This window comes from Chiloscyllium plagiosum, chromosome 7 (genome assembly GCF_004010195.1).
Source record: "Chiloscyllium plagiosum isolate BGI_BamShark_2017 chromosome 7, ASM401019v2, whole genome shotgun sequence".
NCBI lineage: Eukaryota > Metazoa > Chordata > Chondrichthyes > Orectolobiformes > Hemiscylliidae > Chiloscyllium > Chiloscyllium plagiosum.
In genome coordinates this window covers 104,466,084-104,487,108 of record NC_057716.1, presented here as the reverse complement: position 1 = coordinate 104,487,108, position 21,025 = coordinate 104,466,084, and the positions used below count along the sequence as shown (strand labels likewise).

The 21,025-nt window shown below is 43.8% G+C and overlaps 1 protein-coding gene across 1 annotated transcript in view; it reads right to left on the bottom strand.

The window, feature by feature from the left end:
• Positions 1 to 21,025, bottom strand: part of LOC122552047 (ciliogenesis associated TTC17 interacting protein) — a 98,611-nt gene that overhangs the window by 59,635 nt on the left and 17,951 nt on the right. The window contains exons 2-4 of the mRNA XM_043694601.1: positions 16,053 to 16,333; positions 13,255 to 13,440; positions 1,102 to 1,157 (exon numbers count right to left, since the gene is read on the bottom strand). Coding sequence (XP_043550536.1) covers positions 1,102 to 1,157; positions 13,255 to 13,440; positions 16,053 to 16,317 — 507 coding nt within the window. The 5' untranslated portion in view covers positions 16,318 to 16,333. The remainder of the gene's footprint in view (positions 1 to 1,101; positions 1,158 to 13,254; positions 13,441 to 16,052; positions 16,334 to 21,025) is intronic.

Here is a 21,025-nt window from a genome sequence, read left to right as displayed (position 1 = left end):
AGAGATGTTAGGGGTAGGTTCTTTACTCAGCGTGTCGTGAGTTCATGGAATGCCCTGCCAGTAGCAGTGGTGGACTCTCCCTCATTATGGGCATTTAAACGTGCATTGGATAGGCATATGGAGGATAGTGGGCTAGTGTAGGTTAGGTGGGCTTGGATCGGCGCAACATCGAGGGCCGAAGGGCCTGTACTGCGCTGTATTCTTCTATGTTCTATATTCTATGTACTTGTCACAGAATCCCTAGCCATAATTATTTCATGTGCATATTCTAAACATACACAAAACTGTTGGATTGCTGTTAAAAACTGAACTGGCTTTCTGATGTCCTTGAGGAGAAAGAACCCTGTAGTCCTGCTGTGCAGCCTATGCCTTTAGATGACACCCATCTTAATACTAATGTGGGACTCCTGAGCAGTGTGATGTGGAACTGTAAGGCACTCAGTGGCACTGTAATCCAACAGGTCACAGTCTGATTAGATTACTTACAGTGTGGAAACAGGCCCTTCGGCCCAACAAGTCCACACCGCCCTGCCGAAGCGCAACCCACCCATACCCCTACCTTTACCCCTTACCTAACACTATGGACAATTTAGCATGGCCAATTCACCTAACCTGCACATCTTTGGACTGTGGGAGGAAACCGGAGCACCCGGAGGAAACCCACGCAGACACGGGGAGAATGTGCAGACTCCACACAGTTAGTCGCCTGAGGCGGGAATTGAACCCGGGTCTCTGGCGCTGTGAGGCAGCAGTGCTAACCACTATGCCACCGTGCCGCCCACCTCCTCAGCATAGCCAAAGGAGAAATGCTGGTGCTGCCTACATCAGGAAAGTTAATTTTTAAAAGCTGATCAACAACTGGATCAACAAAATAATTACCTTGCAGAAGATTGCTAAGGACAAGCTATCATCCAGGCAGTGAACACAATTTGTCAGGGGAGAGAATTCATGGAATATAATGCACATATTTTCACCACTGTCTGGATAAAGATGTTTCTGCTAAATCCCCTTCTGGATTTATTTGCGACTAAAGCCCCTAGTTTTAGAGTCTACCACACAAGTGCAAACATCAAAGTCAAAAGTAGTAAGACAATAAAGTACCTTGATATACTCCTGGTGATATTGTTCCAATGTTTCAAGCTCAAGAGAGACGTAAGCTACAAAATAAATCAAAGCCATGTGAAAGAAGTTAATTGAGAGAGTTTTAAAAATTCTTTCATGGGATGTGGCATAGCTGGCAAGGTAAAAAATTGTTGTCGCTCCCTTAATGCTTTGAACTGAGTGGCTTGTACAACCATTTCAGAGGGCGGTTTTGAGTCAATCATGTTACTGTGAATTGTGGTCACATGCAGGCCAGTTCAGGTAAGGACAGCAGATTTCCTTCCCTAAATGGCATTAGTAAATCACGAAAGTTTTCACAACAATCAATGATTGTTTTATGCTGACCATCTTCATTTTCCATATATTAAATGGATTTACATTCAAATTTGCTACCATAGTGTGTTTTGCATCCAGAACTTTGGCCTGGGTTTCTAGATGACTCATCCAATGCAATTATCAATATGCCATCATCTTCCCCAAGGTTTATACACAGTGTTGCTTCACACCGATAATAAAAGCTCACTGGTTCTGCTTCCTAAGCTGGGAGAAACCAAACAAATTGGTCGTAGTTCCAATTTTGGCTCAAAAGCAGCAATCTGGCATTCTGTTCAAAGATCCCTGAAAATAAAAATGTCTTGGCAGGAAATAGACCACAAAACTGTTGGACTGCTGTTAAAAACTGAACTGGCTTTCTGATGTCCTTGAGGAGAAGGTCCTGCTGTGCAGTCTATACCTTTGAGATGCTTGAACTATATCATTAGGGTTGACTCCCGAGCACTGTTAATAGGTCACAGTCATCAACACCTCCTCAGGACAACTAAAATTATGCCCCCCCTTGTGATAGCCATTTCTGCCTGGGGTAAAAAGGCTATCCTCTATATCTATGCCTCCCATCATCTTGTACATCTCGATCAAGTCACCTCTCATCCTTCTTTGCTCCAATGAGAAAAGCCCTAGCTCTCTCAACCTTTCTTCATAAGACATGCCCTCCAGTATCCTGGTAAATCTCCTCTGCACCCTCTCTAAAGCTTCCACATCCCTCCTATAATGAGGCGACCAGAACTGAACACAATATTCCAAGTGTAGACTAACCAGGGCTTTATAGAGCTGCAGCATAACCTCGTGGCTCTTAAACTCAATCTTCCTTCTAATGAAAGCCATCACACTATACGCTTTCTTAACAACATTATTGAATTGAGTGGCAACTTTGAGGGAGCTATGGACGTGGATCTCAAGAACCCTCTGTTCCTCCACGCTGCCAAGAATCCTGCCTTTAACCCAGCAATCTGCATTCAAATTTGACCTTCCAAAATGAATCACTTCACATTTTTCCAGTTAAACTCCATCTGCCACTTATCAGCCCAGTTCTGCATCCTATCAATGTCCTGTTGCAACCTACAACAGCCCTCCACACTATCCACAATTCCACCAACTTTCATATCATCACCAAAATTACTAACCCACTCTTCCACTTTCTCATCCAAGTCATTTATAAAAATCACAGAAAGCAGAGGTCCCAGAACCGATCCCTGCGGAACACCACTGGTCACCGAGCTCCAGGCTGAATACTTTCTATCTACTACCATCCTCTGTCTTCTATGGGCTACCAATTCTGTATCCAAACAGACAAATTTCCCTGTATCCAATGCCACGTTACTTTCTGAATGAGCCTACCGTGGGGAGCTTTGTCAAACGCCTTGCTAAAATCCATGCATACTGCATCCACTGCTCTACCTTCATCCAATGTGTTTTGTCACATCCTCAAAGAATTCAATAAGGCTTGTGACGTTTGATCTGCCCCTCACAAAGCCGTGCTGATTATCTCTAATCAAGCTATGCTTTTCCAAATAATCATAAATCCTGTCTCTCTGAATCTCTCCAATAATTTACCCACCTCCAACATTAAGACTGACTGATCTATAATTCCCAGGATTATCCCTATTCCTTTTCTTGAACAAGGGAATATCATTTGGTACTCTCCAATCATCTGGCACTACTCCAATGGACAGTGAGGACACAAAGATCATTGCCAAAGGCTCAACAATCTCTTCCCTCACTTCCTATAGTAACCTTGGGTATATCCCATCCGACCCAGGGGACTTATCTATCCTCATGTTTTTCAAAATTTCCAGCACATCTTCCTTCTTAACATCAACCTGTTTGAGCAGGTCAGTCTGTTTCATGCTGTCCTCAGAAACGTCAAGATCCCTCTCACTAGTGAATACTGAAGCAATGTGTGTTTTAGATTAGATTAGATTAGATTAGATTAGATTAGATTAGATTAGATTAGATTAGATTATTTACAGTGTGGAAACAGGCTCTTCAGCCCAATGAGTCCACACCGACCTGCCGAAGCGCAACCCACCCACCCATTCTCCTACATTTACCCCTTCACCTAACACTATGGGCAATTTAGCACAGCCAATTCACCTAACCTGCACATTTTTGGACTGTGGGAGGAAACCGGAGCACCCGGAGGAAACCCATGCAGACACAGGGAGAATGTGCAAACTCCACACAATCGCCTGAGGCGGGAATTGAACCCAGGTCTCTGGCACTGTGAGGCAGCAGTGCTAGCCCTACCTCCTCTGACTCCAGACACAAGTTCTCTCCACAATCCCTGATCAACCCTACCCTCATTGTGGCCATTTTCATGTTCCTCATATAAGTGTAGAACCCTTGGGGTTTTCCTTTAATCCTATTCATCAATGCTTTTTCATGCCTCCTTCTAGCTCTCCTAAGTCCATTCTTCAGTTCCTTCCTGGCTACCTTGTAACCCTCCAGAGCCCTGTCTGATTCTTGCATCCTCAACCTTAAGTAACCTTCTTTCTTCCTCTTGACTAGATATTCCACATCTCTTGTCATCCAAGGTTCCTTCACCCTACCATCCCTTCCTTGCCTCAGTGGGACAAACCTATCCAACACTCACAGCAAGTGCTGCTTAAATAACCTCCACATTTCTGATGCACATTTCCCTGAGAATATCTGTTCACAATTTATGTTCCTGCCTAATAGCACTAAAATTCCCCACTCCCCCAACTGAATACGTTCCCATACCGTCTGCTCCTACCCTCTCCATGACTATAGTAAAGGTCAGGGAGTTGTGATCACTATCACCGAAATGCTCCCCTACCAAGAAAACTGACACCTGACCTGGCTCGTTGCCAGACACCAAATCCAATATGGCCTCCCCTCTAGCTGGCCTATCTACATATTGAATCAGGAATCCCTCCTGCACACCTGACAAAGACTGTTCTATCCAAACTATTTGCACTAAGAAGGTTCTAATCAATATTCAGGAAGTGAAGTCACACGCAACAATAACCCTGTTACTTCTGCACCTTCTCAGAATCTGCCTGTCAATCTGCTCCTCCATGTCTCTGTTGCTATTGGGGGGCCTGTAGAAAACTCCCAATGAAGTGACTGCTCCCTTCCTGCTTCTGACTTCCACCCATACTGACCCAGGAGACAAATGTTCCTCGATGACCTCCCTTTCTGCGGCTGTGATACTATTCCTGATTAGCAATGCCACTCTTCCTCCTCTTTTACCTCCCACTCTATTCCTTTTGAAAAATCTAAACCCCAAAACATCCAATAACCATTCCTGCCCATGTGATATTCATGTCTCTGTTATCTCGTAGAAGATTGCTGAGGACAAGTTCAGTGTTCATTGTCCAGGCAATGAACAGAGATTTGTCAGGGAGAGAATTCAGAATTTTTACAGCACGGAAGGAGGCCATTCTATCCATCAAATATGCACTGGCTCTCTGAATGGGTTATTCACTTAACGTCATTCCCCCACCTTCTCCCCATGAACGTGTACATTGTTCTTTTCCAGACAACAGTCCCTTTTGAAAACCTGTAATGCATCGGTTGCCCTGTACTCAGAGGGCAGTGTAATCCACATCCCAGCCACTCATTCAACAAAACACAATTTTTTCTCGTCATGCCACTTTTGCTTGTTTTACCAATTGTTTTAATTCTCTGTCCTCTCATTCTTAATTCTTTCTCAATTGGAAACAGTTTCCCCTGTCCACTCTGTCCTTTTTCCTCCTGATTTTGTACACCTATATTAAATATATTTTATTGAATTCTTCAGATTTAATTCTTGTTAAAGAAAGAATAAATTCACATTTCTGTAGTCCTTTTTACAGCCTTGGGCAATCCCGAGGTGATTCAAAGTCAATTAAATACTTTTGAAACGGAAGTTATGTTGTAATATGGGAAAATAAAGTAGTCAATTTATGCTCAGTAAGCCCCAGGCCACAGGAATGTGATAAATGACCTGATAATATCCAGGAATTATTTCGTTGAGGGATAAATATTGGCCAGTTTACCGTTGAGAAATCCCTTGCACTTCTTCAAAATAACTCCTTGGGTTCTCTTATACTGGCCCTATATGGGCTTATGTTTCATCAGAAAAGGTGGCACCTCCGACAGTGCAGCATTACCTCAGTACTGCGCTGGAGAGTCAGCATGGAGAATATGCTGAAGTCTTTGCTGTTGCACTTGTAGACCCAATCTACCAACTGATTATTAACATTATCAATCTCACCTTGCTAACGATATCAATAATAATAAAAATAAAGAACCAAAAGACTGCGGATGCTGAAATCAGAAACAACAGAGATTGAACATAGAACGTAGAACAATACAGCGCAGAACAGGCCCTTTGGCCGTACACAGGTGCCGACCTGTGAACTATTCTCAGCCCATCCCCCTACACTATCCCATCAACATCCATGTGCTTATCTAAGGATTGATTAAATCTCCCTAATATGGCTGAGTCCACGCCCTTACCACTCTCTGAGAAAAGAGGCTGCCTCTGATATCTGTCTTAAATCTATCACCCCTCAATTTGTAATTATGCCCCCTCGTATAAACTGATGTCATCATCCGAGGAAAAAGACTTTCACTGTCTACCCTATCTAATCCTCTGGTCATCTTGTATGTCTCTATCAAATCCCCTCTTAGCCTTCTTCTTTCCAAGAGATCAGACCCAAGTCTCTCAGCCTTTCCTCATATGAGCTTCCCTCCAGACCAAGCAACATCCTGGTAAATCTCCTTTGCACCTTTTCCAATGCTTCCACATCATTCCCATAATATGGCAACCAGAACTGTACACAATACTCCAAGTACAGCCAACTAGCGTTTTATACAGGTACAGCATGACACTACGGCTCAGGAACTTAATCCTTCTACCAATGAAACCTAACACACCGTACGCCTTCTTAACAGCACTGTCAACCTGGGTGGCAACTTTCAGGGATGTATGTACATGAACTCCAAGATCCCTCTGCACATCCACACTACCAGGAATCTTTCCATTGACTCAGTACTCTATTTTCCATCAACCACCACTCACTGCCTTCTTTCAGAAAGCCAGTTTCTAATCCAAACTGCTAAATCACCCTCAATTCCATGCCTCTGATTTTCTCCAACAGCCTATCATGTGGAACCTTATCAAAGGCTTTACTGAAGTTCATGTATACCACATCAACTGCCCTACCCTCATCCACCTGCTTGGTCACCTTCTCAAAAAACTCAATGAGGTTTTGTGGGACATGACCTGCCCTTGACGAAACCATGTTGCTTGCTGGATGACCATAAATCCTATCGATCATAATCCTTTGCAAAATGTTTCCTACAACAAGGCACAGTGGTTAGCAGTGCTGCCTCACAGCGCCAGGGACCCGGGTTTGATTCCCGCCTCAGGTGACTGTCTGCGTGGGTTTCCTCCGGGTGCTCCAGTTTCCTCCCACAATCCAAAGATGCGCAGATCAGGTGAATTGGTCATGTTAAATTGCCCATGGTGTTAGGTGCATTAGTCAAGGGTAAATGTAGGGGAATTGGCCTGGGTGGGTTACTTTTTGGAGGGTCAATGTGGACTTGTTTGCTGAATGACCTGTTTCCACACTGTAGGGAACCTAATCAAACAGACGTAAGGCTCACTGGTCTATTGCTGGAAATGCTCTGCAGGTCTGGCAGCATTTGTGAACAGAAATCAGAATTAAAGTTCCAGGTTGAGTGACCCTTCCTCAGAACTGATGGTAGCTAGGAAAATGTCTATTTATATGCAGAATAGGATGGGGGGAGGTAGTGATGAGTAAACAATAGGTGAGGATAGAGACCAAAGAAACAGAACAGTTGCGCAACGAAGTGGATAATGGTCTGGCTGGGAGGGTGAATAGCTGTTAATGGAGACTTTTAGAGGCTAACAATAGGTTAGACCCTCCTTCCACCCTGCCTTCTCCATAAAAACCACCATTTTCCTACCTACCATCAGTTCTGAGGAAGGGTCACTTGACCTGAAACATTAACTTCGATTTCCCTTCACAGAGGCTGCCAGGCCTGCTGAACTTTTTGATTAATTTCTGTCTTTGTTATTGATAATGAAAATAAACTTTGATACATGTTTGATGCTGGCCTTTCACCAATGGGGCGTTGATGTTTGTGGGATCTTGCTGTGACATGTTTCCTACAGCACAACAGTAATGGAACTTCCACTGCACCTTATTAGCTGTGAATCATTTTAGGGTAGACCAAGACAATGGAGCAGAAATTAGGCAATTCAGCCCATTGAGTCTGCTCCACAATTCAATCATGTCTGACAAGTTTCTCAACCCCATTCGCCCGCTTTGTCCATGTAACCCTTGCTCCCCTTGATATTCAAGAACTTATCTCAGTCTTAAATTTACACAATGACCTGGCCTCCACAGCCTTCTGTGGCAATGAATTCCATAGATTTACCGCACTCTGGCTGAAGATGTTTCTCCTTATCTCCATTCTAAAAGGTCATCCCTTTATTCCAAGGCCCTCAGGCCCTGGTCTCTCCTACCATAGAGACATAGAGGTGTACAGCATGGAAACAGACAACCTGTCCATGCCGACCAGATATCCCAACCCAATCTAGTCCCACCTGCCAGCACCTGGCCCATATCCCTCCAAACCCTTCCTATTCATATACCCATCCAAATGCCTCTTAAATGTTGCAAACATCCACTCTGTCCAGGCCATTCAGTATTCTGTGTGTTTCAATTAGATCCCTCCTCATCCTTCTAAATTCCATCGAGTATAAACCCAGGGTCCTCAAACAGTCCTCATATGTTAAGCTTTTCATTCCTGGGGCCATTCTCATGAACCTCCTCTTGACACGGTTCAGGGCCAGTACATCCTTCCTGAGATATGAGGCCCAAAACTGAGCACAATACTCCAAATGTGGGCTGACCAGAGCCTTACAGAGCATCAGAATTACATCCCTGCTTTTATATTCAAGTCCTCTCAAAATAAATGCCATCATTGCATTTGCCTTCCTAACTACTGACTTAACTTGCAAGTTTACCTTGACAGAATCCTATCCTAGAACTCCCAAGTCTCTTTTGCATTTCAGACTTTAGAAAATAGCCCATGCCTCTATTCTTCCGACCAAAGTGCATGACCTCACACTTTCCCACATTGTACGCCATCTGTCACTTCTTTGCCCACTCTCCTAACTTGTCCAAATCCTTCTGCAGCCTCTCACCTCCTCACTGCTACATGTCCCTCTATCTATCTTTGTATCATCTGCAAACTTATCCAGAATGTCTTCATCTGGATTGTTAATGCATAAAGTAAAAAGTTGTGGTCCCTACACTGAGCCTTGTGGAATATCACTTGTCACCAGCTGCCATCCTGAGAAGGATCCTTTTATCCCCACTCTCTGCTTTCTGCCAGACAGCCAAGCTTCTATCCATGCTAGCACCTTGCCTCTAACACCATGGGCCCTCACCTTACTCAGTAGTTTCCTGTGTGGCACTTTGTCAAAGGTCTTCTTGAAATCCAGGTAGATAACATCCATTGGCTCTCCTTGAACTAATCTGCTCATTACTTAGATCCATAGAGGCATAGAGATGTACAGCATGGAAACAGACCCTTCGGTCCAACCCGTCCATGCCGACCAGATATCCCAACTCAATCTAGTCCCACCTGCTAGCACCCGGCCCATATCCCTCCAAACCCTTCCTATTCATATATCCAACCAAATACCTTTTAAAAGTTTCAATTGTATTAGCCTCCACCACTTCCTCTGGCAGCTTATTCCATACACGTACCACCCTCTGTGTGAAAAAGTTGCCCCTTAGGTCTCTTTTATATCTTTCCCATCTCACCCTCAATCTATGCCGTCTAGTTCTGAACTCCCACACCCCAGGAAAAAAGACTTTATCTGCTTATCCTATCCACGCCCTTCATGATTTTATAAACCTCTACAAGGTCACCCCTCAGCCTCCGACGCTCCAGGGAACACAGCCCCAGCCTGTTCAGCCTCTCCCGATATCTCAAATCCTCCAACCCTGGCAACGTCTTTGTAAATCTTTTCTGAACCCTTTCAAGTTTCACAACATCTTTCCGATAGGAAGGAGACCAGAATTGCATGCAATATTCCAACAGTGGCCTAACCAATGTCCTGTACAGCCGCAACATGACCTCCCAACTCCTGTACTCAATACTCTGACCAATAAAGGAAATCCAATTTTGGTGTCATCTGCAAACTTACTAACTGTACCTCTTATGTTCGCATCCAAATCGTTTATATAAATGTTGAAAAGCAGTGGACCCAGCACCGATCCTTGTGGCACTCCACTGGTCACAGGCCTCCAGTTTGAAAAACTATCCTGCACCACCACCCTCTGTCTTCTGCCTTTGAGCCAGTTCTGTATCCTAGTGGCTAGTTCTCCCTGTATTCCGTGAGATCTAACCTTGCTAACCAGTCTTCCATGGGGAATCTTGTCGAACAGATCGATCAGATCTGCCTCTCTGCCCTCATCAATCCTATTTGTTATTTCTTCAAAAAACTCAATCTCCTCAATGGATTCTAGCAGATTTGACAGGCATGACCTCCCCTTGATGAAACCATGCTGATTTTGCCCTGTTTTACCGTGCACTTGAAAACATTCAGAAGTCACAACCTTCACAATGGATTCCAGGATCTTACCCACAATCGAGGTTAGGCTAGTCGGTCTGTAATTTTCCATGTTTTGCCTTACTCCATTTTTAAACAGGGGTGTCAGGTTAGTGATTTTCCAGTCCTCTAGGACCCTTCCTGATTCTAGCGATTCCTAGAAGATTACCATTAATGCCTCCGCTATGTCTTTAGCTATCTCCCTTAGAACTCTGAGGTGTAGTCATCTGGTCAAGGTCATTTATCCACCTTCAGGCCATTCAGCTTTTCTCACGCTTTCTTCTTGGTCATGGCCACCATACTCAGCTCTGCCCCCTCACTTTCTTGAATCTTTGGGATATTATTTGTGTCTTCCACCGTGAAGACTGACATGAAGTAATTATTCAGTTCCTCAGCCATTTCCTTGTTCCTACTACTATCTTTCCTGCATCATTTTGGGCAGCATGGTGGCACAGTGGTTAGCACTGCTGCCTCACAGCGCCAGCGACCCGGGTTCAATTCCCACCTCAGGCAACTGTCTGTGTGGAGTTTGCACATTCCCCGTGTCTGCGTGGGTTTCCTCCGGGTGCTCCAGTTTCTTCCCACAGTCCAAAAATGTGCAGATTAGGTGAACTGGCTATGTTAAATTGCCCATAGTGTTAGGTGAAGGGGTAAGTGTAGGGGAATGGGTCTGGGTGGGTTGCTCTTCGGCGGGTCGGTGTGGACTTGCTGGGCCGAAGGGCCTGTTTCCACACTGTAAGTAATCTAAGTATTTTCCAGTGGCCCAATGTCCATTTTTGCCTCTCTTCTACCCTCTAAAGAAACTCTTACAGTCTTCCTTGATATTACTAGCTAGTTTACCCTCGTATTTAATCTTCTCCCTCCTTATTTCTTTTCTCATTGGTCTTTGTAGGCTTCGTAATCCTCTGGTTTCCCACTGCCCTTCATCATATTATATGCTTTCTCTTTTGCTGTTATGCTATCCCTGACTTCCCGAGTCAGCCATGGTTGCCTTATCATCCCTGTACAATGATTCTTTTTCTTTAGGATGAATCTCTGCTGTGTCTCCTGAATTACTCCCAGAAAGTCCTGCAAATTGCTGTTCCACTGTCTTTCCTGCTAGGTTCCTCTCCCAGTCAATTCTGCCCAGCTCCTCCCTCATGCCTTTATTCAGCCATAATATATTACCTCCAATTCTATCTTCTCCCTCACAAATTGCAGTTATGATCACTGCCTCCTAAGGGTTCCTTCACCTTAAGCTCCCTTATCAAGTCTGCCTCACTGCACAACACTAAATCCAGGGAACTGCCTGTTCCCTAGTGGGCTCCACCACAAACTGCTCCAAAAGGCCATCTTGTAGTCATTCCACAAATTCCTTTTCTTGCATTCCACGACCAACCTGATTTTCACAGTCCATCTGGATATTGAGATCCCTCACGATCACAGTAACTTTACCTTTCTCACACATCTCTTCTATTTGCGGATGTATCTTGCACCCCAGCTCCTGACTACAATTTGGAGGCCTGTAAATAACCCCAACTATGCTTTTTTTTTACTTTTGCAGTTCCTCAATTCTACCCACACAGATTCTATACCATCTGACTATGGTTCGTTTCTTACTATTGATTTAATTTTAATTGATTTAATTACTAATAAGGCAACCCCAACCCCTCTGCCCACCTGCCTATCTTTACAATAGGATGTACATCCTTGAATATTCAGCTCCCAGTCCTGATCCTCTTGCAGCTATGTCTCTGTGATACCCACCATGTCATACCTGCCTATTTCGATCTGGGCCACAAGCTCATCTACCTTATTCCCTATACTGCCTGCATTCAGATAGAACACCTTCAATCCTGTATCAATTATCCCTCTGCTCATTGTCATCTGTTTGTCCAGTGTGCTTGAAGTTTGACTGCTAACCCTTTCCATACATTGTCCTATTTGTATGTGTGCTGGTGATTTTAATAACCTTTCCTGAGTTCTGCACTCTTGCCTCGTCCTCTAGGGTACCCTGAGGCTCTGAAAAGTTCTACTAAGTTTTACATTGGATAAACATATGGAACATATGGATGAAAATGGAACAGTGTTGGATAGATATGCTTCAGATTGGTTCCACAGGTCAGCACAACATTGAGGGCCAAATGACCTGTACTGTGCCGTAATGTTCCATGGTCAATGTTCTCAAAATGCAAGGCGTCCTTTCTTTGATAGAGATCTGAATCAGGATTCTGCAACACTGGATTTGCAAATAATGGCTCTGGGAGAAGCAGGCTTTATTTTAGTCTTCGAGATCCCACAGTTTCTCCCAGTGTAGCAACATGGTTACAACACACCAAGTACTCCAGCACTTTTGGCCTGTCTCTAATTGCCACTCAACCTGGCTGGCTTTCTCGGGTCATTTCAGAGGGCAGTTAAGAGCCAACCCACATTGTTCTAGGTCTGCTGTCCAATATGTAAGGACAGCAGATTTCCTTCCCTAAAGGCCATTAGAAAACCAGATGGTTACATTACAACAATCAACAATGGTTGTCATTAAGCAAGCTTTTCATAGATTCTCATTAAATTAAATTTAACACATTTGAAACAAAGACACCAGCCTGTGTCTCTAAATGACTGGTCCAGTTACAGTACCACTACCCCATCACCTCCCTTCTTGTTAGGCAAGGGAGTCAAGAGTCATTGGGTATGATGGGAATCTAGAATCCAAAATACAAACTGATTAACCATGATGATGTTGAATGGTGGAGCGAGCTCCAGGTCTACTTCTGCTCTTCCTTCATAAGCTTGTGTCATGTGGTTCTGCACCAAACCAGTCAGAACAGTATTCTTGGTCTGTATTGATCTCAGCCAGGGTACTATCAGTTGGCACTAACTCTGAGTCACAGAAAAATAATGAACCAGGATTTCTGCTCCTGAGTATTATCCAGTGAGCCTTTGGTAGCAGACACGTTTTTTTCAGAATCTGACTTGTGAATTACTAACATCAACTGGAAGTTACTGTATAATAATTGGTGCCACTGAATCATAACACTATGAAGTCAAATGGCCTCCTGACTTCTCCAGACTAAACTAGCACATGAATAACTATTAGAATGAAGACGGTTTCCCAATGCTAATGGAAGTGCATGGTAGCTAAAGCCAATGTTTACAGGAGAGGAGAAGGAAAATTAGGAAAGAAAGACTGATAAACAGTTGAACTGTGTTATAAATTCAGGCATGCAATAGTGACTTACCTGAGATGGATGTTCCACATGGGATAGAGTCAATGGTTCCATGGCTGTTGGCATGAATATTAAGACATGGGAAACTATGATACAGGATAGGTTGTATGGTGACAGTAAATTCACCAATCTCTTTCCCTGCATCAGAAACCGTCTTCAGGGAGTCTGTGAAGTAAATATTGTTGAATTCCTCGGGCACTGAAACACACAATTCATCAGCAGTGTTATTAAAAATAGTCAAGACAGTGCTCTTCTCCTCAGGGGCATCTGAATTCAATTCCAAGCCCCTGAGTGAGACAACGGCATATTCCATTTCTGTGGGAAAATACAACAAACAATTGAGGGAGCTGGAAATCTGAAACAAACACAGCAAATGCTTGAGAAACTCAGCAGTCTGGTAAAATCTGTGGAGAGAAAATAGAGTTAATGTTTTGAGTCCAGTGACCCTTCTTCAGAGCTGTTCTTTAGTCAAAGAGTCATAGAGGTGTACAGCACAGAAACAGACCCTTCGGTCTAACTCGTCCATCCTAACCAGATATCCTAAATTAATCTAGTCCCATTTGTAAGAACTTGGCCCATATCACTCTAAACCTTTCCTACTTATATACCATGCAGATGATTTTTAAATGCTATAATTGTACCAGTCTCCTCACTTCCTCTGGCAGCTCATTGCATACATGTACCACTCTTTGCATGAAAATGTTGTTGCTTAGGTCCCTTTTAAATCTTTCCCCTCTCACCCTTAACCCTTCCCCTCTAATTCTGACTCCCCCAGTCCAGGGAAAATTTCTTGTCTATTTACCCTATCCATGTCCCCATGATGTTATAAACCGTTATAAAGTCACCTTTCAGCTTTCGACACTCCAGGGAAAACAGCCCCAGCCTGTTCAGCCTCTCCCTGTAGCTCAAACCCTCCAACCCTGGCAACATCCTTGTAAATCTTTTCAGAACCTTTTCAAGGTTCACAGTATCCTTCCTATTGGATGAAGACCAGAATTGCACACAATATTCCAAAAGTCCTGTAACCAATGTCCTGTACAGCCACAACATGACCTCCAACTCCTATACTCAATGTTCTGACCAATAAAGGAAAGCACATCAAATGCCTTCTTCACTACACTATCTACCTGCGACTCCACTTTTAAGAAACTATGAACCTGCACTCCAAGGTCTCTTTGTTCAGTAGCAGAAGCAGAACCAAATAAATTCCAGAAGAACAGCACAGCAGCACTTCACAGGAGGCTCCAAAGTGCTGAAAATGTTACCTAGACGGGAGACGAAACGTCTGCAAATCAACTTCCCTTAAACTCCATCTCCCGCTCCTCAGTCCATTGGCCCATCTGACCAAGATCCTGTTGTACTCTGCGGTAACCTTCTTCGCTGTCCACTACACTTCCAATTTTGGTTTCATCTGCAAACTTAATGACTATGCCTACTATGTTCACATCCAAATCATTTATATAAATGACAAAAAGCAATGGACCCAGCACCAATCCTTGTGACACACTGCTGGCCTCCAGACTGAAAAGCAACCCTCCACCACCACCCTCTGTCTTCTACCTTTGAACCAGTTCTGTATCCAAATGGTTAGTTCTCCCTGTATTGCATGTGATCTAATCTTATAACCAGGCCCGCATGAGGAACCTTGTCGAATGCCTTGCCCTCATCAATCCCATTCGGTATTTCTTCCAAAATCTCAACCAAGTTTGTGAGACTTGATTTCCCACTCACAGAGCCATGCTGACTATCCCTAATCAGTCCTTGCCTTTCCAAATGCATGCAAATCCTGTCCCTCAGGATTCCTTTCAACAACGTCCCACCACTGACATCAGGCTCACTGGTCTATAGTTCCCTGGCTTTTCCTTACCACCTTTCTTAGACAGTGGCACCACGTTAGCCAACCTCCAGTCTTCTGGCACCTCTCCTCAGACTGTCAATGATGCAAATGTCTCAGCAAGGGGCTTAGCAATCACTTTCCTCGCTTCCCACAGATTTCTAGAGTACACCTGATCGGGTCCAAGACATCCAGCACCTCCTCCTCTGTAATATGGACATTTTTTTCATCTATTTCCCCACATTCTATATCTTCCATATCCTTCTCCACAGTAAACACTGATGCAAAATACTTGTTTCGTATCTCCCCCATCTCCTGCGGTTCCACACAGAGGCCTTGTAACTACTGTTGATTATTTCTTTAAAAACATCTGGGTCACGAATGTCCTTTAGGGAAGGAAGTCTGCCGATTTTACCTGGTCTGGTCCGATTCCAGAGGAATATGGTTGACCTTTTGTACACTGCCCGGTCAAACACTTCCAGTGCAGCCATTCCATGGAATTTAAGTGCAGAGTAAAGCTTCATATGCCTTTAAAGTGAAAATAAATCTTCCACTATACTGTCCCTATCAAATACTCCCATGGAAGGTACGGTATGGGGGCAAATGTAGAGTAAAGGTCACCAATAGGCTAGCTTTTTATTCCAGAATTTTTTTTTTAGTTAATTCAAATTTCACTATCTACCATGGTGGGATTCAACTGATGTCCCGAGAACATCTGGATTGCTAGTCCAGTGACATTATCACTACAGTACCACCAACCGAAATGTTCTGCTTTGTGTACACAGGACAAAACTGGGCAATTTTCCAACCAATTGTCAGGTTGATGTTAATGGTGTGTCTTTACTGGAACATCTTGGCTCGGGGCATGGCTCGTTCTGGAGCACATATTTTCAGTGATACTGCCAGGTTATTGTCAGTGCCCATAGCCTTTGGTTTACATTAGGATCAGATTCAGCTCTGGAAATCAAACACTTACCGAGCGAAGCCAGGAAATGAATAGCTTCTTGATTGGCTGTTGGCAAAGGCTCTAGTAGTCCTGAAGATTGTGAGAGGGTCTCCGTCACAGTCTGAACTGGAGATGTCAACGCTCCAGGCATACCCGGAGATTCAATATGATTCAGCTCATTCGGGGAATTTTTCAGCTCTGAATTTCCGAGCTGTCCCGAGGGTGGTGATATTCCTGAGGATAATGCCTCAGTGGCCAATTCTCTTGAGGAATCTGGGAATTCTGATGTTGACATCTCGCAGTGTGCTTCCCTACAAAACAAAATGAAAACCTCAGGAGGATGAAGACACATGTCTGACTCGTCTAGCTAAATTAAATAATTAAATCTTAAACTCTCATGAAAGCATTATTGCATGTCTCTCCATCCCTGAAAAGGACATGTGCCCTTCACACTTGCTCTCCTTTGTAGAAGGCACTGTTAAACACCAGGCTCTGTATCTACAGTAATTCACTATTGCCCATCTGCTCACCAGAATGAAACAAGTATGCTTTATTAAAATTTGTTTCTGGAATGAGGCTAAAAGGATTAAAAACAAATTGCACAAACTAGGTTTGTAATTGTTTTATGTATTCATTCCCAGAATGCAGGCTTTGCTGGCTGGGCCAGCGTTTATTGCCCATCCTAATTGACCTTGAGAAGGAGTGCTGAGCTGATGTCTTGAACTACTCAGTCCATTGCATAGTGCTGTTGGGAAGGGTGTTCCAGGATTTTAAACTAGTGGCAATGAAGGTATGGCAATACAGTTCCAAGTCAGGATAGTGTGCGACATGGATGGTAACTTGCAGGTGGTGATGTTTCGACATTTTCCTGCCCTTGTCCTTCTATGTGATAGAGGTGCAAGTTTGAAAGGTGCTGTCGAATGAAGATTGGTGGGTTAATCTTATAGATCAGGACTTCTCAAAGTGGGAACCGTGACTTCACATGGAGTCACAAGCTCCATGGCAGCAATGAATGCCATTGACCCTCTGCTCTCCCATGTTCTCTTACTTACCCACCCTCCCCTCAAGTTGCAACAATTTTCATGACTTGAAATGGGGTCCAGTGAGGAAGAGTTGGGAATCATTGTTATTAATCATACACATTGCTGTCTTCGTGCATTGGTGGTGTAAGGAGTATACGTTAAGATGATGGATTGAGTGCTAATCAAGTGGGACACTTTGTTCCAGCTGGTACTGAGCTTCATGAGTATTGTTAAAGTTGTACTCATCCAGGAAACTGAGGAGTATTCCATCATACACCTGTCAGACTTGGGGTTTCAGGAGCTGAATCACTTGCTACAGAATTCCAAGCCTCTGGTCTGCTCTTGCAGCTCCTATATTAGCATTTACATGGCTGGTCTGGTTCAGTTTCTTGTCAAGACACTGATGCTCGGAGATACAATTGACTGCAAAGGTTAGATTTTCCTTTGTTGGAAATGGTTATTGTGGCACTTGTGTGACATGCATCTTATGTGCCATTTATCAGCCTGGATGTTTTCCAGGTCTTGCTATTTATGAATACAGATGATTTCAGTACCTGAGGAATCTCAAATTTTGCTGAACATTGATCATTGCACAATGGACATCCCTACTTCTGACCTTTTTGATAAATAGAAGGTTATTGATGAAGCAACTGATGATTGTGGACCTCAAACATGATCCTGACAAGCTCCTGCAGTGATGGTTGAATCCCCAAACACCACAACCATCTTCACTCATAAAACTCCAACGAGTGGAGAACTTTCGTTCTGGTTTCCAGTGATGTCACTTTTGCTCGGGCTCCTTGATGCCATATTCAGTCAAATGTTTCATTGATGACAAGGGCAGTCACTGTCATCTTACCTCTGGACATCAGCTCTTTTGTCCATGCTTGGAAGGTGGAAGGTTTAATTGTCTGCCACTACGCATGACTCAATGTGGTACAGTTGGCAGACCTTTGAGCTAATCCCATTGTTTGTGGGATTGCTTTTTCCTTGTCTATTACATGCTGCTCTCACTGTTTGGCATGCATGTAGTGCATGAAAGTTGTAGCTTCACCAGGTCGACACCTCATTTTTAAGTTTGCCTGGTGCTGATCCCTTCTACACTGTTTATTGAATCAAGGTTGCTCCCCTGGTTTGTTGGTAATGGAACACAGATGTATCTATCACAGGCAGATGGTGAGGACAAGGTTAAATATGTTTTTCCCTCTTATTGTTTCCCCACCAGCTGCAGACTCAGTATATCAGTTATATCCTTTATGACTCTGCCAGAGTGTTTAATACCAGTGTTACTGAGCCATTCTTCATCACTGGCATTCAGGTTTCTCACTCAGAGTACACTCTGTGCCTCTTTCAATGCGTTCTCCAAACTGTGCTCAGCATGGAGAAGAACTGAATCAGCAGCAGTGGACGGTAATCAGCTCTCTTGCCCTGATGCTATAAGACTTCACGGCACCTGCAGCCAATGTTGAGGAGTGCCAGGGCAACTCCTTCCTGACTATATGCTACTGTGCTGCAATCTCTGCCCAATCTGTACTGTTGATGAACCCAAAATTAGCACTTTGTCGAGTTGACAGGGCTGTACTGACGTTTTGGTTTTATTGCTTACTGTTGTTTCTCTTGCAGTTTGATTCCACTGGGTGCTGGATTAGTGGTGTTGGAAGAGCACAGCAGTTCAGGCAGCATCCGAGGATGCTGCCTGAACTGCTGTGCTCTTCCAGCACCACTAATCCAGAATCTGGTTTCCAGCATCTGCAGTCATTGTTTTTTCCTAGTTGATTCCATTGGGTGGCTTGCTGGGCTATTTCTGAAAGCAGTTAAGAGTAAAACACATTGCTTTGGGTGTGAGAGCAGGTAAGGGCACAGATTTCCTTCCCTCAAGATGAAAGATTGTTTTGAAAGTAATGACAGTTTCATGGTCACCATTATATTGTATTTTGAATATCAGAATTTTTTTCTTTTGGTTTATCAGAACAAATACAGGAAATTAGAAACTGCTCTTCAATGTTAGTATACTGGTTGGGAGCTGGTCCAGGCTGCTGGATCACAGTTTCCCTTCCTTCTGCTTTAAAATAGGTACAGTTGACAAGACACCATCCTTGGGCTTAAGAATGCTGACAAGATCAGGCAGAGGTTTCTTGGAGCTGAAACTGTGTTGCTGGAAAAGCGCAGCAGGTCAGGCAGCATCCAAGGAGCAGGAGAATCGACGTTTCGGGCATGAGCCCTTCTTCAGGAATCTGTAGAGAGAGGAAGAGAGCTTCTTCAAAGAAGGCATCCTTGCAAGAGGATAGGCAGTAGGTTAAGATCTTCTAGGAGAAAGTGAGGACTGCAGATGCTGGACATCAGAGCTGAAAATGTGTTGCTGGAAAAGCGCAGCAGGTCAGGCAGCATCCAAGGAGCAGGCGAATCGACGTTTCAGGCATGAGCCCTTCTTCAGGAATGCTGCCTGACCTGCTGCGCTTTTCCAGCAACACATTTTCAGCCCCGATCTCCAGCATCTGCAGTCCTCACTTTCTCCTAGAGGTTTCTTGGATCCAATTTTACCAATTTGGACTCAAAGTGGGGGAGGGTCAAATACAAATGGGCCAGCTGACACAGACATGACCCTGCACCGCCAAAGGTGAGGGTCAAATGGTCCAAAGAACACCTCTCCCATCCCAAAAAGGGGAGGCTTAAAGACCTGGGAGCAACTGGAATGGCTGCAAAGGGAAAAGGAACAGTGACAGAGGGAGAGAGAGAGGGACCAGCTTTTGGTGCTGCATTCACTGAAACTAAGTGTTAACTCTTTGTGGTCTGGTTTGAATGCGCCTTTATTCATTGGCGTTTAAATGTTGTGTAATATTTGTGTTTTTGTTCCCTAGAGCTCGTGATCTGGGAATACCTTGAACTTAGTTTATATTTGGGGAATATATTGTACATTGAAAGTGTGATGTATCAGTTTGGAACATGCATGGTTAATGTAATGCCCTTTAAAGGAAATATCAGTGGTTATTAGATTACATTCCCTACAGTATGGAAACGGGCCCTTCAGCCCAACAAGTCCACGCCGCACCTCTGAAGAGTAACCCACCCAGACCCTATATTTACCCCTGACTAATACACCTAACATTATGGACAATTTAGCATGGCCCATTCACCTGGCCTACACATCTTTGGATTGTAGGAGGAAACCCCACGCAGACACGAGGAGAACATGTAAACTCCACACAGTCAGTCACCTGAGGCTGGAATTGAACCCAGGACTCTGGTGCTGTGAGGCAGCAGTGTTAACCACTGAGCCACCATGCTGCCCCGTGCTTATGTAAGTCAAAAAATCTGCAACAAAATGTTGCTTTAAAAATTGGGTCATAAAGCTTGGTAAAAATTTATCTCTTGGAATTGGAAATTATCACGTTTGGAATTTCATTTTCTGGCCAGAGTTAAATTCCAAATATTGTTTTAACACATGAGTAAATCTTTAATTCAGGAAGATAAGATTTGCTCATTCTAACTGGAACTTTGGAAATGCAATTCTCTTTAAATAAAATTCTGATGAAACTGATATCAAGGAGTTTTAAAAAGGAGAGTATAATCTAACAAAGGAAGTGGGTTTTCCCTTTGTCAATTATAACACACATTTCTATATAGGAGGAAGAGAGATGGTTGACATAATTACATCCAGGAGTTTTCAATCCACCCCTTAAACCACTACTAATTAACCTATTCTGCTTGAAGTGGAATGGGTGGATGTTGTTTTGTTTTTCAGTGAGTGAAAGATACTGAAGGCTTTCACAGATGGCTATGAACTTCTGAACCTGTCTGTAGACTTGCAACACATTATGGATGAGGCATCCTCAACCCATCAAGCCACTTGGTAAAAACAATGACTGAGATGCTGGAAACCAGATTCTGGATTAGTGGTGCTGGAAGAGCACAGCAGTTCAGGCAGCATCCAAGGAGCAGCAAAATCGACGTTTCGGGCAAAAGCCCTTCATCAGGAATAAA